General features: G+C 34.4%; 2 protein-coding genes across 5 annotated transcripts; one reads left to right on the top strand and one right to left on the bottom strand.

Moving 5' to 3' along the window:
* Positions 1-6,763: 6,763 nt before the first annotated feature.
* On the bottom strand, positions 6,764-8,137 carry LOC127102472 (pentatricopeptide repeat-containing protein At4g21065). Its single transcript, XM_051039839.1, has one exon. The coding sequence runs from the start codon at positions 8,135-8,137 to the stop codon at positions 6,764-6,766; it is 1,374 nt and encodes a 457-aa protein (XP_050895796.1).
* Positions 8,138-13,385: 5,248 nt separating this feature from the next.
* On the top strand, positions 13,386-16,918 carry LOC127106591 (glycolate oxidase 1). Of its 4 annotated transcripts, XM_051043881.1 has the most exons (13): positions 13,386-13,401; positions 13,805-13,827; positions 13,949-14,140; positions 14,225-14,349; positions 14,514-14,560; positions 14,715-14,792; positions 15,023-15,147; positions 15,354-15,420; positions 15,535-15,600; positions 15,687-15,756; positions 15,940-16,040; positions 16,163-16,267; positions 16,558-16,918. In XM_051043881.1, the coding sequence occupies exons 3-13, from the start codon at positions 14,001-14,003 to the stop codon at positions 16,741-16,743; spliced, it is 1,110 nt and encodes a 369-aa protein (XP_050899838.1). In that variant the 5' UTR covers positions 13,386-13,401; positions 13,805-13,827; positions 13,949-14,000; the 3' UTR covers positions 16,744-16,918. The 4 variants fall into 4 exon arrangements, with proteins under 4 accessions (XP_050899838.1, XP_050899836.1, XP_050899837.1 ...); XM_051043879.1 differs by lacking the exons at positions 13,386-13,401; positions 13,805-13,827 and adding an exon at positions 13,493-13,755; XM_051043882.1 differs by lacking the exons at positions 13,386-13,401; positions 13,805-13,827 and adding an exon at positions 13,831-13,873.
* The last annotated feature ends 817 nt before the right edge of the window (positions 16,919-17,735 follow it).

Below are 17,735 nucleotides of genomic sequence, written 5' to 3' on the forward strand. Positions count from 1 at the left end.
TCTTTTTACTTTTTTGGGTGATGGGGCAAATCATATATATCTCTCATTTTCATATACGTGTGTTATTAAACCAATGTGGTCCTAGATTCTTTTTATGCTTTATGCATATAGTAAGACCAAGGGTATCAGAGTTTATGTTATGATGATATACTAGTACTTTCTTGTAAGTTTTTGAGACATGAAAATGAAGATATATGAATATCCATAAACATGACCATGGTCCCTCAATTTTCTTCACATAATGTAATTAACTTAACAGTTAGTAGAGAGTTTAGAAAAAAAAAGAGGATCTATAAGGTTAAGATCTTGATATAGAGTTTATGTATTATGTATAATGGGTTTTCCCATGTGAATGCATGTGATGGTGAATATGGACCACATACCAAATAGTACCATTGAAAATGATGCAAACAAATTAGATAATTGACCATGAGTTTAGGGTGCAGTTGAATGAGTTTATCGATAATGTTTTCATGATTACTTTTTTGCTTTGTTAATTGATTTAAAAAAAACCATCTAGTATTAAGTTGTAGTATTATTTGTGTGCATTAAGACTAGTTAAACAGTAATAAAACATGGTAGAATAGTAGTAGTTAAAAGGAAACTGTCTCAGCGACTGAATATATAAATTCCAGTCCAAATTTGGAGGTAAACTGACATTGTTTGAGAAAATGAAAATAAATGCCTGAGGTGTTTTCATCTGAAAAGTGAACGGTTTGCGTCTGATATCATCACGTACAATTTATATCAAGATAGTAAAAATATCTTTCATCTTGTATTAATATTGTTAACGATTCTTTTTTTTTTTTTAAAGATTAATACCATTTTACCGTTTTATTACATAGGTGAGTTTTGATTTAGACTCCTCTAAAGTTTTTTTTTCAAAAACAATCTTATTATATAAAAATTCTTTTTAATCTTTGGAGGAATGACAAAATAATCATTTTTTTCAAAAAAAAATTGAAAATAGTCAATAATTAAAAAAAAAATCAAAATAATCAGGTTTCGAAGAAGATGTGTCAGATGAATTGGCGCACCCCCAAAACATTAAGAGGAGACGCCAATAGCATTGAGACATGCATTGGACTCCTCACGAGGAGGCGCCAATGCTATTGGCGCATTGACCCTCATGAGGAGGCGCCAATGCTATTGGCGCATGCATTGACCCTCATGAAGAGGCGTCAATGCTCCTGGCGCCTAGGTGCAATGGTTGGTGTATGCGTCAATTCATCTGGCGCAGACACCCGTTGTAATTTTTTTAATAATTTTTTTTAATTTTATTAAATTTTAATTTTGTTTATTTAATAAATAAAAAATAGTAATGGAAAAAAATAAATTTATTGATGATGTAATAATTGGTTACGTTGGACTGACAATAAACTAATAATCAGCCCAATTATAATGTCCCACTGTTCCACATCCAGGTGCGTTAGTTTGTCTCCGAGGTCTCCCACGATTTTCTTAAGGTGTTTGAGGTCTTTGTGTGCTAACCTGATCGAGCGATGACCGATGGGAAGGTCCGACGGAAGTTCCAGCGGTATTTGACAGATGTGTCATCATTTGTTCCCAATATCTGGAGGGGCTCTGGTCAACGGCGCTTCCGTAATGGAGTTCGGTGTCCATGTCATCGTAGTTAGGTCGTTGGGGTTGGATGGATTGGGGACAGTATAGTTGCCCAAATTGGGTTATTGAGTCATTTCGGAAACAGAACAATGGTTCCTGGGGCGTACTATAATTAAACAATGGTTGGGTGTTATGTTGATGAGATGTTTGGGTGGTCATTGGTGGGGGGCTACGATGAAGTGACCCATATGAATCATCTGGGCTATAGACGGTTGTGGTTGCGGGGTTTGATTCTTGGTATTGTGTTTGGGTGGGTGATATGAATGAATTGCGACGTTGGATGGTTGGTTGTTGGGTGAATGGCATGAACGAGTTGCGATGTTGGATGGTTGGTTGTTGGGTGGATGACATGAACGAGTTGCGAGGTTGGGTGTTTGGTTGTTGTGTGTATGTGGTAGGTTGATGTTGTGTGGTTGGTTGTTGGGTTTGGGTAGGTTCACATTGGTGTTGGGTGAGGAATTGTTGTGGGGCATACGATGACGAAGCAAGTTGGCGTGGATCCATCAAATACTGCGGCTCAGATACAAATTGTTGAGTTGTTACCGACCTAAACCATGCCATATATTGTTGAGTCGGTCTTGCAAACAACTTCCAAAATACATGTTGGCTCTAAAACAATATGCTCCCGGGACTATTGTCAAGTTGGAAACATTGCTCGCGTATACACCAGATGGTACGTGTGCTGTTGGAAATGGAATATTTCACCGTCTCTTCTGGGCGTATCAACCATGCATCATAAGTTTTTCTTTCTGTAAACCAATTATACAAATTGATGATACATGGTTGTACGGAAAATACAAAGGAACGTTACTGATGGCAGTGACACAAGATGGGAACAACAACATTTTTCTAATTGCCTTTGTCCTAGTTGAAGGGGAGACTACTGAGGGATGAAGTTTTTTCTAAGAAATCTCCAATTGCACGTTGCACCTCAGCCTAACTTATGTTTGATCTCCGACAGACACCCTTCAATCATCAATGCATATAATAACATTGATAACGGCTGACAAAATCCTCCTTCGACACATGTGTTCTGTATTAGACATATTGCTCAGAATTTTATGTGGGAAATCATAGATAAGACGTTGCGGAAGAAGGTTGTCAATGCAGGTTACACATTATCAAAACCTTCTTTCAAACACTACCACGAGGAAATAAGATTGTCAAACGAAGATGCAGTACGGTGGATCGATAGTATTCCATTGGAGAAGTGGACTAGGGCATACGACAATGGTCAACGTTGGGGCCACATGACAACAAATCTTGTGGAATCAATGAACTCTGTCTTCAAAGGCATCCGTAACCTACCTATAATCGCTTTGGTGCAGGCAACATATTTCAGGCTATGGGCGTTGTTTGAAACCAGACGCTCAAAATGGAGTTCAGTGTAGCAATCTGAACAATTGTTCAGTGATGCTTTAATGAAATTCATTAGACATGAAGCTGCCAAAGCAAACACACACGTGGTTACAGTATTTGACCGCACTAAAAGTTAATATAGTGCTGCCGAGTCCATGGATCACAATGAGGGCATGCTGATGGGACAGTACAGAGTCGAACTAGATAGAGGTTGGTGCGACTACGGAAAGTTCCAAGTCTTTCGTACCCCCTGCTCCCATGTAATTGCGGCATGCTCAAAGGTTCGAAGAAATCCATCATACTTGCTATCTGAAGTTTACAAAGTCACCAGCCTTTCAAATGTTTATAAAATTAGTTTTTCCGTAGTGGCAAAAGAGGATTATTGACCAGAATATCAAGGGGACATCGTTTGGCACAACGAAGTTATGCGAAGGAAGAAAAATGGTCACCCAAACAACATCCGGATTCGAACCGAAATGGATACGACGAACAAAATGGTTAGACTATGTAGTTCATGCCGTCAGTCAGGTCACAATCGTAATAATTGTCCAAGTGTTGGAACGAACACAACCAGATAAATTCACATGTACCTCTATTGCAACATATGAAAAACTAAATTTATTTCATATTAGACGTTTGCGACGAAAGTACCATTACATAAACAGTAACACAAATAATTATAACAAATACAATACAAGAACTATGCCATTACAATCATCAAAACAATTTTGAACATGTAATGCATCATCCTATGAGCGTCTTTGTCGGTCTTAATATCCACCCATTTGCGCACTTCTCCGTTTTGGTTGAACGTGGACACAAGCCATTGTATTCTTCTAATCCTTCACCATCTCCAATTTCTCCCTCTAACCAACTGTACAACATCCGATTAAGACGTTCAAACGTATTTGTGTTCCAGAGACGAATATGTATCGGAGTCGCAACAACGAAAAATACTACATCGACATTGTTAAAACAGAGAAACTTGAAGGTGATGGTGGTTGAACTAGAGAAATTATGGTATTAGGAGATGATTTTGAGTGAAAAATATTGCATCCAAGGCGTCATATTTATAGAGACTGAACATCAATTGTACATGACATGCAGACGCATGAGGGATTGACGCCCACATGAGAGAACATGCATACGCTAGATGAATTGACACCCACACTACAAGGCACACCTAAGCGCCAGGAGCATTGACGCCTCCTCATGAGGGCCAATGTATGCACCAGTAGCATTGACGCCTTCTCATGAGGAGTCCAATGCATGCGCCAATGCTATTGGCGCCTCCTCTTAATGCTTTGGGGGTACGCCAATTCATTTGGCGCATCCTCTTCAAAACCTGATTATTTTGGTATATTTTTGAATTATTAATTATTTTCGATTTTTTTTAAAAAGATGATTATTTAAAAAAAAAAATCTCTAAATGGTGCGCTGAATGGATAATTTTTTAATTATTTATTTATTTTTATTCTAAAAATGTTAACCTAAATTTAGTATTATTTTTTAAAATTATTTTAAATGTTATTTTTACATTTTATTTATTATTATTTTAAGTTTGAAAGAATTAAATATAGCAAAACTAAAAAATTTTAGGATATGGAACTTAAACTCATAACCTCCTCAATGCATATAAGCGCGCTACCACTAGGCCAAATTGTTTTCTATATATATTACATAATTATTTTTTGTTTAAAGTATTGTGTATTTAATATTTAATAGTATTATATTATTTAAAAAATATATATTTTTAATAAATTATTTATTTCTGAATTTAAATGCATACATTTTTTATTGTTATTAAAAATTAATTTTAATTTATTATTAATTTTCTGTTTTAAAATGTGAAGTTTAAAAATATATTATATTTTATATTTAATAATATTATATTATTCTATAATGCTATTATTTAGTAGATTTAATTGAAATACATTGTCAGTTAATCTTAGATATTAGATATTGAAATATGTTTGATTTTTATTTTAAAAATATATAAAATAATGCAAACGGATGATAGCGATGAATTGACAGTGTAAATTTTTTAACATTGACGGTGCATATTAATTAATCTCATGTTATTAACCCTTCTTTCTATTTTGATTATCTAAAACAGAATTGATATTTGAATAAAGATTAGGAAGATATAATTCATATCTAAGATAAATCCGACATTCCTACCCTTCTTTCTATTTTGACTATCTAAAACAGAATTGATATTTGAATAAAGATTAGGAAGATTATAAATCCTATCTAAGATAAATCCGGCATTCCTACTCTATCACGAAGGTTATAGATTTTACAAATCTTTAAATAGTGTAAAGTTCAGAATATTTAGTTGTGTAAAATTCAGAATATTTAGTTGTATTTTAGACCACTAGCAAAACTACTTTTGTTAGTACAAAACTTTCTTAGTTGAACCACCTCTATCGTATGACTTTTATATATCAGAATATCAATCTTTACCTTTCTATTAATATTTACCTTTCAATCCATCGAATGAAATATGATATTATCTCTACTTTTATAAAAACATCCGTTAAAAGTTTAAGATTCAAAGTATAGACTAAAATTCTAATGAGAGAGTATGTTAATGAGATTTACATTGGATCTGTCATTTAGTGAATCCTCCTAATCCTAAAACTATAAGGATCTACTCGCCATGTCGTTGATAATAACAGGAATCATACTCTTATCCATGGTAAACATAAAGAAATAAGCAAATAAAGAAAGACAAGATAAATTAAACAAACGGAAACAAAAATTGTATTAAAATTGCCCCGGAGTTTACAATAACGTATCAGGGAATAACAGAGTATTAAATAAATTAATATCTGTGAATTCTAATAAAATTGGAGAGAGCATTTGCCTATTATGAGCTTTAATTTTATTTATAGCCTACAATCCATAAAGATAGCTAATTACATGAAATTAAGTAATGACTCTTCGGTACATAACAGCTAAAAGTGAGAACAAAACAGATGAAAGCTGAAAGGTCTGGGCTCCTGGAACTTTTATGCGCAAATTGCAGAAATACAGGTCACCTGTAAAAGCCAAATACTGCCGTAAAACATAAATACAGGTGGGGGCGTAAAAGTCCCTGCAATAAGACCATTAACATTTGAATGTCCTGACTTAGAAGGACCCATCTTATTAGTTAATCCTAGAAATAACAAAGCACACGTTTAGCAAATTAAATTCACTAACAGAATGTATTCTTGCAATGCAAGAAGCTTTTAATGGACACTTCAAAGAAATTCACCACCGGTGATAAGTTCAATCTAAAGTAGGCACATACGGTGGTTTGCAACAGGAAAACCTGGATGTCCTACCTCCAGAATGATCTAGTATTCTTTAGAGCTTCTTTCTATACTCTGAGAGTCATTACCAATATAAAAAGCTGTTATTATTGTATGTGACAACAAACATTTTTGGCAACAAAGTCACAGAACCCGGTGAGCTGCTTCGCGTTGTTCTCTTCACATGACGCTTAAATAAATTTGGTAGTTTTAATACACACAAGACTTACTTAGAAAGATTAAGCACAATCCCTAGAGGAAAGAAGTTGAAACTTATGTTATACTCATCTACATGTACAATTTTAGAGTCAGTCCTAACTCCTGTCCTAAAAGCTAACAGTCAGTGGTTGTGTGTGCATCTGCTTGCAATCAGTAATTCCATGAATATAGAAGAAGAATGTAGCAAGATGATTCATAAGCCATAGCTTCTTCTCTGCACCAATAACCTACAGTGGAGCTTTTTCTAAAAGAAACTGTGGCTATCAATTTTGCACCGCCAACCAACTACAACCAGGAACTTTCTTCAGCCCTTTCCGCTTCATGGCTAACCTCAACTCATTGGCATCCTTCCAAGAAGAACGGTCCGAAAAAAGATTTGCAGTTAGTACATAGTTTGCCCCCAACTCAGACTCCAGCTTAGACATTAGATCATCATCCAAATTAGGAATCCACCCATGATTCCGACAAGCACCGAGAAAACTCCTCAATATCACCCCATTAGGCTCCACAGGCATGTTCTTGATGATATCATAAGCTTCTTGAATCAAGCCAGCTCTTCCTAACAAGTCAACCATGCATCCGTAATGCACAACAGTTGGCTTTATGTCATACAATCTAACCATCCTATCAAAATACATTTTCCCCTCATAAACAAGTCCCATGTGGCTGCAGGCAGACAGTACCACAGAAAAAGATAAACCATCAGGTCGCAATCCCATATCCTCCATCTGGTTAAATAGCGAAATAGCATCCTTTTCACAGCCATGATTTGCAAGAGCAGAAATCATGATAGTGCACGACTGCAAATTCTTTTGAGGAATTAAATCAAAAATCAGACGTGCTTTCTCAATCTGGCCACATTTTGAATACATCTCAAACAACGCAGTTCCCAACTCAACCCCCATTTCAATGTGATTCCTTATAACATAGGAATGAATAGACTCACCAGCACAAATATTAATCATTTTAGTACAAGCAGAAAGCAAACTAACCAAAGTCACATAATTCGGCGTTTCATTTGCCTCTCTCATCTCATGAAACACATTCAATGCCTCTAAAGGGTTGCTAAAACAAACATATCCAGCAATCATGGAGCTCCAGGAAACAACATCTCTATCACACATTTCATCAAACACCTTCCGCGCAGTCCCAATTTCACCACAATCAGAGTAAAACCTCAAAAGGGCATTACCAATATATCGATCAGAACAAAACCCCGTCTTAAAGGTCAAAGAATGAATCACCCCACCAAGTGAAATAGAAGAAAAGCGAGCACAGGCCTTGAGAACAAAAGGGTAGGTGAAATTGTTAGGGGAAAGAGGGGAAGCCTGAAGTTGGCGAAAGAGGTAGAGAGATTGGAGTGGGGTTTGGGTGTTAGAGAAAGCTCTGATGAGGGTGTTCCAAGCGAAGAGTGGAGGGAGGATGGGTAAGGAGTGGAAGAAGGAATTGGCGTAAGAGAGGGAAATGGAGGAGGCTGATAAGAGGAAATGGGAGATGATGTTGGGGTAATGATGGAGGGAAGATTTGAGGAAGAGAGAGTGGAGTTGGAGGAGATGATACAGTCTTGTTGATCTCTTAATCAGGTTCAGGCTTATTAGCACACTATCATCCTCACCAAACATACCCCCATCTAGCATAGTGCAATGCTACCAAGTTTTTGAGAATTTCTTAATATATATATATATATATATATATATATATATATATATATATATATATATATATATATATATATATATCCAATTTTGAGTTAATATTAAAATATTTTGAAGATACATCTTCAAATTTATTTTAGAGATGTACCTCCAAAATATATTAGAGGTTAAATCGTGCAAGAACCCTTCTCCTTCCTAATTTTTAAAAATACTTAATTTTGTTTTAAAACTCTCAATTTTTTTCATCACCAAATCCAAAATCAAACAATCAAACTTAAAAAATCTTCAATCAATATCAGAAACATCATCAAACACTTTAGCAAAGTGAAAAATTGTAAGTTTTAGATGTTTTGATAATTTTTCGAAGTTTTTGTGTAAATAAGTAGAAAATGATTATTTCGATATCAAATGAATAGTAAATGCAAGAATGTTAGTTTATACATGCCGTAAAACACGTTTGTTTGTTGAAAATCATGATCAAACAGTTTATTTTGAGGTTTGCATTTTTGCAATGTCTCCATTAATGAACTGAAGAGTTGCAAAAAATTATGGAGATGCATTCTTAGAATTTTCAACGTTTGGTTTCATATTACCCGAAGATGCATCTCTGGAATTTTTCAACGTTTGGTTTCATATTACCCGAAGATGCATCTCCGTAAAATAATAGTCTGTTTTTTTTCCTCTTGTTTGTAGTGTTGCTTGCTTGCACTAATTGTCTTGTTTAATTTAACTTACAAATATTATGGCTGATAGACACGATAACCAAAGGCACAAGAGGATTGTACAACATACATCAGTGCGGCGGGAGAAGAGTCAGGTTTCAGAGGCTCCTGTTCACTATGGCCAGACAGAGACATCTACTTCTAAGGCTCATACTTCTCCATTTTCTTCTTCCCGTAGAAGACAAGTTTCACCTACCAACGCATCACTCCTTTCATCCTTTCGCAGCCGCAAGGTTTCATCTATTCAGGCGCCAGAGGTACCCGAGTCATCAGAGGTAGTAGAGGCACCAATGCCACTTCCGGATGGTGAGACTGCTGAGGATGATGGGCCATAACCAGTTGAATGAGGCCCTACAGACTTGTCACTACTTCCTTTGTATTCAGACCATACTTCTAGATATATTTGGGACGAAGAGATAGCATTAGTCAGATTCATTCATTTTATGTACATTTAATTTAATTTATAAGTTTCTGACATTGATTTATTGTTCTATAGGACCGTGATCCACTGAATATTATTAATCACAGGCGGAAGATTACTAGTTTGCCTCAGTCAAATGATGAGTGGTTTTAAGCAACTTTGCCCTTATTTGGGATGAAAGACTTGTGCATGACCTATTATATTACGATTAGTCACAAGATGCTTAATGCATTCTTCGAGAGATAGTACACCGAGACCTCATCATTTTATCTCCCGTTTGGTGAAATGTCTATCACACTCGACAATGTGTCGTGTTTACCACATCTTTTCATCATGGGGAAACTTCTAGATCATGGGAGGATTAGCAAAGACGATGCATTCGAGATGATGGTAGACTATCTGGGAGTTGATCCAGCGGATGCGATGACAAAGATGGATAGAACCAGGGGGCTCATGCTAGGTTTGAATTCTTGAAAAAAGGTATATATAGATGGGCTTCAGAGAGCTGAAGAGGCTAAAGGTGATGACGAGCAGGCGGGGATCCATATAGTGTATGCTATGAGAACATACCTGTTATATTTGGTTGACACTGCGGTTTTTATGGACAAAAGTGTCACTTATACGGATCTCATATACCTACGGTACTTCAAGAATTTAGAGTGGACCCATGAGTACAATTGAGGGGACGCTTATTTGGTCTACTTGTACTCGAAGTTATCAGAGGGTTGTAGGCGAAAGACTAAGCAAGTCACCGGCAACATCACACTACTGACGGTAATATTTATTGGTATTTTAGTGTTTATGTGTCATTTTCATTTCATCTTTGCAATGCTATTACCAATGATTCGTATTTTCCAAACTTTTCAGGCTTAGATCTTCCAACACTTCCTGCGCATCTCCAGTTGGGCGATTGTACCGACTTACACTGAGGATATGCCATATGCTACTACATTTACCTCACTTAGAGGGAACCAAATGACCGAGCCATTCAAAGTTTATCTTGATTGCTTGGTTGCCGAGGACATGCACTCTAACAACTATGTCGATCACCATGATATGCGGCCATTTGAAGAGATAATGTTATACTCTAGATGGTTGGCTTGTGGATCACGTCTCACTGCTCCTCATCTGCCCGAACGAGTCATGCAGCAGTTCGGCTACACTCAAATCATTCTTAGACATCCCGTTGTCTCAACTCCTTATACTTTGACACGTAGACAAATATATGTCATGTTTGGTTATCATGAGAGTTATCTGGTACCGGAAGAGGCACGTAGTACCATAGCTTAGAGCGATTGGAGCTAAGTCGACGTGCACATCAAGTGGTTCTTCAGGGTTTTACATGCGTATATGATGCAATCTGCTCCAGGAGATCCACCTAGGCCAACTCACTGGGAGATACAGAGGAGGAGCAGACATAATTAGATCATGCTAAGGATGCTTTGACTAGATGTCGTCGCATAGTGGAGATTGAGCAGATAAACATTGGCATAAATATCTTTCCTAATGGGTATGATGTGGGGCAGATCCTAGATGCCATCATGATGGAGGCACGATGGACATTGATGTACCGGAGCAACACTTGAGAGCGGGGGGATTGATGGCCAAGGAGTCAGAAGAGCTATAGGAGGCAGAGAAGATGTAGTCCGTCATACACAGTAGTGCAGTAGTATATAGTAGTTGTACTTTGGATTTATTATAGATTGTATTTTATTTTCACCTTATGCTACTTTATCATTGTTTTCGACTTTATTTACATATGACCTTTTTGGAACATCTGGATTTATATACATTTTTTGCATATCAACTGTATGATTTAAATCTCGTCACGGAACATAACTATTTTATTTTCATTGTCCATGCATCAAAGATAAAATATTATTCTAAAAGTACCACAATTGACATTAAAAATTTAAAAAGATTATTATGTTATCACAAAAATTCTCTTACTTTTTTTAATAAATAATTGATTATGTTAAATTAAATGCTTTGACTCAATCTCTATTGAGATTTGAGGTGATTTTGTAAAAAATAAGTTAAATATATCTAAAAGTGTTCATAGGTATGGGTCAATCCACGAATCCATTCGTCCAACCCAATTTGACGAGTTCAACCCGAACCAACTCATTCAAATCCATTGGTATTTGATTCGGATAATAGATTCAAAATTTTAAATTCATGAACCCACGAACCTAATCCATTGATATGTCACACTATTTTTATTTTATTTTATTTATAAATTATCTAACATTAGGGATGTACATGAATTAGATTGGACCGACTTTGACCTAACTCGTTACTCAATCCGTTTAAATTTTAATGGGTTGAGTTCGTCGTCCAACCCGCAATTTCATTTTTAAAATCGATCTGAACCAATCCGTTCATTTATGGGTTGAGTTGGATTGGATTCGTGGGTTGTGTTTTAAATAAAAATTATTTTTTTAACGATTTTATTAAATATAAACAAATTTAACACAATTCAAATTGGATGAAAGACATCATATAATGTCTAATAAAATTCATCACACAATATAACACTCGATAATAATATAAAATTCCACTAGACATGTTATTTTCATAAAATACGTAAGTTGAAAATGACATAAAAAAAATAAGAAACAACATTTAGTCTTAAAATTACGTAAATTAATTGGTCTACTAATATTATTGGTGGAGAATAATTTTTTTTGGCAAAATTATGGTTAGTAGTGAAATATTAATTTTATGTTTTTATTTAAATTAATAATAAATTATTAATGTCACGTCAATGAGTTTGGTCAATGGGTATGTGGAGAAACTCAAATCCGAATCACAACTGTTTGGATTATTGTGGGTTGGGATGAGTCTACCTGTAAATGAATGAGTTCGGATAATTTATAGGTTGGTTTGGTTTAGGTCATTGGTTTCGCGGGTCCACCCACACCTATGAACACCTCAACACCCCTATCTAGCATAATTCTTCCAATGCATATATTTTTTGTAATATAATTATAATTTTTATTAATCCTAAAAATCTATGTCTAAATCAAATTTGAGAGATCAAGTTTATTTATTCAAAAAGTGATATATCTTGTCTTTTAAGTTATATTTTATAGCATTTGTATATTTTCTAACTTGATAAGAATCATAAAAGAGTTTTTAGGTATTAACCGATAAATTTTATTTAAATTAAATATTAAGTTTTATGATTTTTAATATTTTTGTAAAATAAATGTGTTAAATAAATTAATATTTTATTTAAAATTTAAAAATCATATTTAATAGATGACCCACGAATCTAATCCAACCAAATTCATTGATGAGCGGATTGATTTGGTTCAAATTTAGTCTTATATATACACACTCAACTCAAATGAAAGACTATTGATCGAGTCGAATATCAGATTTAATCAAATTAGACTCAATCAAACCTGCAAATACCCTTAAATATATCATTTTTTAGATTTTCTTTTTTTTAGGTGTTTTTAATCCCTTAGTTTTTGGGTGTAACATCTTTCTCTTTTTTAATGTAAGCTTTATTTAAAAAATTTACTTGATAACATTTAATTATTATTTTTAACTGCTATTATTATTTTCTTTATATATATCTATAAATTTTGCATGATTTTTATTTTCTCTTTGAGTTTCTTGTCGAGTTGAACTGGTTATAAATGACTTTTTATTTTTATTTTTTTCTTTGAGTTTCTTGTAGGGTTGAACTGGTTATTAGTGGAATCTGTTATAAAATTGTTAGTTAATGATTATATTATAATACAACTATAGATCAACTATAGGGCAATAGGTTAAAAAATTGCTTCAGTTTGCAAGAGCTTTTTGTTAGCTACCACTAAAAAGTATAATGCTATTTTTGAATCGATTCCGCGTTTGACTATTGAGTTTTGTGTGATGTTGAAAAGACAGAGAGAGTATGATGATTTTATGTTATAAACATGTTACCTTTTTCCTTTACATATATTTGCATAAAAAGGTCAAACATGGAGTAAAAGTAATAGGTACAAGCTGTGCAGCAACACACTGAGTTTAGATCGATTGCATTCAAATGGAACGTGTGTGGTTCTTTTAGAATATAGTTAATTCTGAATTGATTCTACTAGCTAGAAATGGTAGCTTTTGATTCTACAATTCATTCTTACATTAACATTTATTGCTTAACTAACAATCATATCATATTTTCTTCATTGTCATTTACTTCATCATAAGATAATCAAGTGTTGTTAGTTGTATTCCATTGTTTTTCACTTCATTAGTTATGTGTTAGTTATTTGGTTCATCCAATGTTTGTTATAGCAGTACAATCATTCAAATCTTTACTTGGATATTATAAGTGTGGCTCATATCCTAGCTACTGTCACTGTCACCTTCTGAGATTTCATTCACTTTTTTTTATCATATCTTATTTTCTTCATTCTCCTAATTAGCTCCAACTTGTTCCTTACTTTAAGCAGCCCAAACTACAGGTTCTCTCTCTCCTCTTCATCTTACATTTATGTTAATTTCATTCTACAGGATCAGAAAAGTGGCTTCTGATGGTGGGGTTGTTCGCCGGAATAGGCCTCCGGACAGTGAATCATTTATGTTAATTTCATTCTTTTTCTTACCTGGTTTAGATTGATGTTATTGAGTAATTATTCATTTTAATCTCACTTTCAGAAGATCTTGTGGACATATAACATAATAAAGTAACTTACCTATTATTAAGAAGATGATGAATATAACAAATGTGAGCGAGTATGAAGCAATTGCAAAGGAAAAATTGCCAAAGATGATTTATGATTACTTTGCATCAGGGGGAGAGGATCAGTGGACTTTGAAAGAGAATCGGAATGCATTCTCAAGGATTATGTAATCTACTAACTTGTTTTATTTCATTTTCATCTTCTCTTTTGCTGAATCCCTTATTTCAATATCTATGTTTACCAACAACAGGTTCAGGCCACGTATTCTTATCGATGTAAGCAAGATAGATTTGACAACAACTGTGTTAGGCTTCAAAATATCAATGCCTATCATGATTGCTCCTACAGCTGCACAAAAGATGGCTCACCCTGAAGGTACTCATTTTTCTGTTACATTAAGCTCATTGTTGTTATGTACTTTTTGTTAACGCAGAAGAAGCTCTTGATTCTTCATGTGTTTCACATTGAAGTTTATTGCTTTCCTACAAAATATAGAAATATTTGTAAATTAAAACAAATCATGCATTTTTTGTGTGTAGGAGAATATGCTACTGCTAGAGCAGCATCAGCAGCTGGCACCATCATGGTTTGATTTCAACCATATTTATTAATTCTCTGCTCTAGCAAAAAAAAGTATAATTGGCCCAGATTTGGAAGGAAATACCTGTGTTTTTATATATATTTTGTTACGGAGGGAGTATTTAATACCTGGGATATTCATTTTGATAATTTTGTGACAGACACTATCTTCATGGGCTACTTCTAGCATTGAGGAGATTGTTTCAACAGGACCTGGCATTCGTTTCCTCCAACTCTACGTGAGTATATTCTCTTCATTCCTTCTCTTCTTTATTTTATTTTCTATGATGTGTGTCACTTGTCTCCTCCTCAAAACACAGAACATTTCCAAGCAACTTAGTTTAAACCGGGAATCCGCTTTTGATGTATAATATAATCCTTGCCACATTCAAACAACTGCTAAATTGATTATCTAACTTTTCAATTATTAGGGTTATAATCCAATTTGTTTGTTATTTTCTTCTCTCAGCTGTTTAAAGACCGAAATATGGTTATTGAACTTGTGAGAAGAGCTGAAAATGCTGGTTTCAAGGCAATTGTCCTTACTGCAGACTCTCCGGTCATTGGTCGTAAAGAGGCTAGCATAAAAAATAGGTTGACAATCATTGCAAAATTTCATCTGAACTCATAAGTTTTATATTTAAAAAATAGTAGTAATATACCCGTGCACGTGCACATGCACAGATAACACGGAGTTGGTTACTAGATTAAGATAAACACTATAGAATTAAAATAGCTAGAAGTTTGTATTGGAGATTTAAAAAAAAATTTCCTGGTTTGTTTATTGGAGCTTTTTACAGATTTAAACTACCATCATATGTGAGAATGAAGAACTTTGAAGTCATGGATCTTGAAAAGTTGTATAAGGTGTGTGATCATTACAGAGATTTAAAATTAGATGATTTTTCTTCTTTTGTTATTGTCATCTTAATGTTGTTACTTTTGCTATAACTATTTGAGAAATTGCGTATAACCTTGCAGACTAAAGACAATGGTAGTCACACCTCTGTTGTTAATGGCCTATATGACCAATCACTCACCTGGAAGGTGATACTATGATATATGGATCTTTTACATATATTTGACATTGAATGTGGAAGTCACAATAACTACTATGGCAAACCTTGTAACAGGATGTAAAGTGGCTTCAAACAATCACCCCATTGCCCATTTTAGTGAAGGGAGTACTTACTGCTCAAGATGGTAAACTTATCAAAGAGATACACTCTATAGAGCTTACTTTCAAAATAACTATAACTATAGTCAAACATTTAATTATCCGACGATTATAACTTAATGAGAGCATAAAAACAGAAAGTGTGAACCAATTAAATCCTATATTTTTTATTCAAAGCTTCCTTATCCATTTGATCTTTGAAAATGTAGCAAGGTTAGCCATACAAGCTGGAGCTTCCGGAATCATTGTTTCCAATCATGGTGGTCGCCAACTTGACTATGTCCCTGCAACTATTATGGCTTTAGAAGAGGTCTGATTTATGTTATCTATCACTCTTAGTTTAATTTTAAGCTGCTATCCAAAGTTTCTTCTTCATTGCCTTCTTTCCTTACTAATAATAATTGCATTTCTGTAATTTATTGCCTTGCATAGGTTGTTCAAGCTGCAGAAGGAAGAATTCCTGTTTTTATGGATGGTGGAGTCCGCCGAGGGACAGATGTTTTTAAAGCATTGGCTCTTGGAGCATCGGGTGTATTTGTAAGTATACCATGTTATAAATTCATTGCAGTAGTAATACTAATAGCACAATGATTTTTCAATTTCTAGAATACTTTCTAACAATCTCAATCTTTGATTTAGATCGGATTGTAGAAGGTAGTAACTGTATCACACAGTTACCAGCGTAACTTACCGCCAATAATCTATATCTAAATTAAATTACCATAATCAACACACAAAACGAATTAGTAATGTGGTTTACTAGTATTTTATTAAATGGAGATGCTATAATATATTCTAACTAGTCCCATATTTCTATAATATATCAGATTGGAAGACCCGTGGTGTTCTCATTGGCTGCTGAGGGTGAAGCTGGTATACGAAAGGCACTTAAGATGCTTCATGATGAACTTGAAATAACCATGGCACTTTGTGGTTGCCCTTCACTCAAGGACATAACTCGTCACCATGTTGTAACTGAGCGTGACCGCCCAAGAATTGCTCCTAGATTATGAGATCATACTCTATAGTGTTAGAGCTATCATTATCTTCTAAAACTTTCAGTAATATATTTTGACAAGTTTGAGTTTGATAGTGTATTTTGACAGATATGAGATTAGATGGTGGATTGAAAAAATGCCATATAAATTTGTTATATGCAATGAATTACCATCCATCAGTTTGTAGTAACTGCATGATTACTCATTGCATGTAGATTGAGGTAGAAATATATCTATCACATTGCAGTGCTAGGATTTTGAAACATGGCTGGCCTGATGATGTATACAACAAAAACTTATGTTTTGACCATTAAAATGAATAAACTTAGGGTATTGTTTTTTCCACCCTATGAGCTGCTCATCCACTAGAGTGAAAATTTCATAATGCTACGCATTCAAAATGATAAATTCTTTTATATTTTTTCCAAATCAAAGGTGAAATTTTCATCTGAATTTTGTCCAGATTCATTGTAACCAAACATATTTTCAAACTCAATTTCATAATGCTTAAAGGTTACTCTGGGTTTTACAATTTGGAATGTTCCAAATAATGTTTGGGGATTAAAATCTGGAATCTTCATTGTTATTACATATCAGAAGCAATTGCAAAAATGAAAAGAACAATATAAATTAACATAAAATTTTCGTTTGACATACATAAAATACGTAACATCAAATAGATTTTCTTTAACCTAAAACTAACATTACATTTCACCATCAAGAGATGGTTGAGGATGTTTCAACATCTTTAGAATATCGTTGGTCGATCTTGCAACTATCACATCCACCTAAATCAGATCCTTTATTTCGTATCGGTGAAATGTACTCCACATATGTGTTAAGTCTTCATTTGTCTTCAACTCAAACTTGTTATACTGTTTATTCTTTTTGTTATCAATCGAGGGTGAACGATAATAGAGCTTCTTTTTGTTATCAATCGAGGGTGAACGATAATAGAGCTTCTCAACCCTTCGATTGCCTGATTGTTGTAAGAGATTCTCTAGTGT

This window comes from Lathyrus oleraceus, chromosome 7 (assembly GCF_024323335.1).
Source record: "Lathyrus oleraceus cultivar Zhongwan6 chromosome 7, CAAS_Psat_ZW6_1.0, whole genome shotgun sequence".
NCBI lineage: Eukaryota > Viridiplantae > Streptophyta > Magnoliopsida > Fabales > Fabaceae > Lathyrus > Lathyrus oleraceus.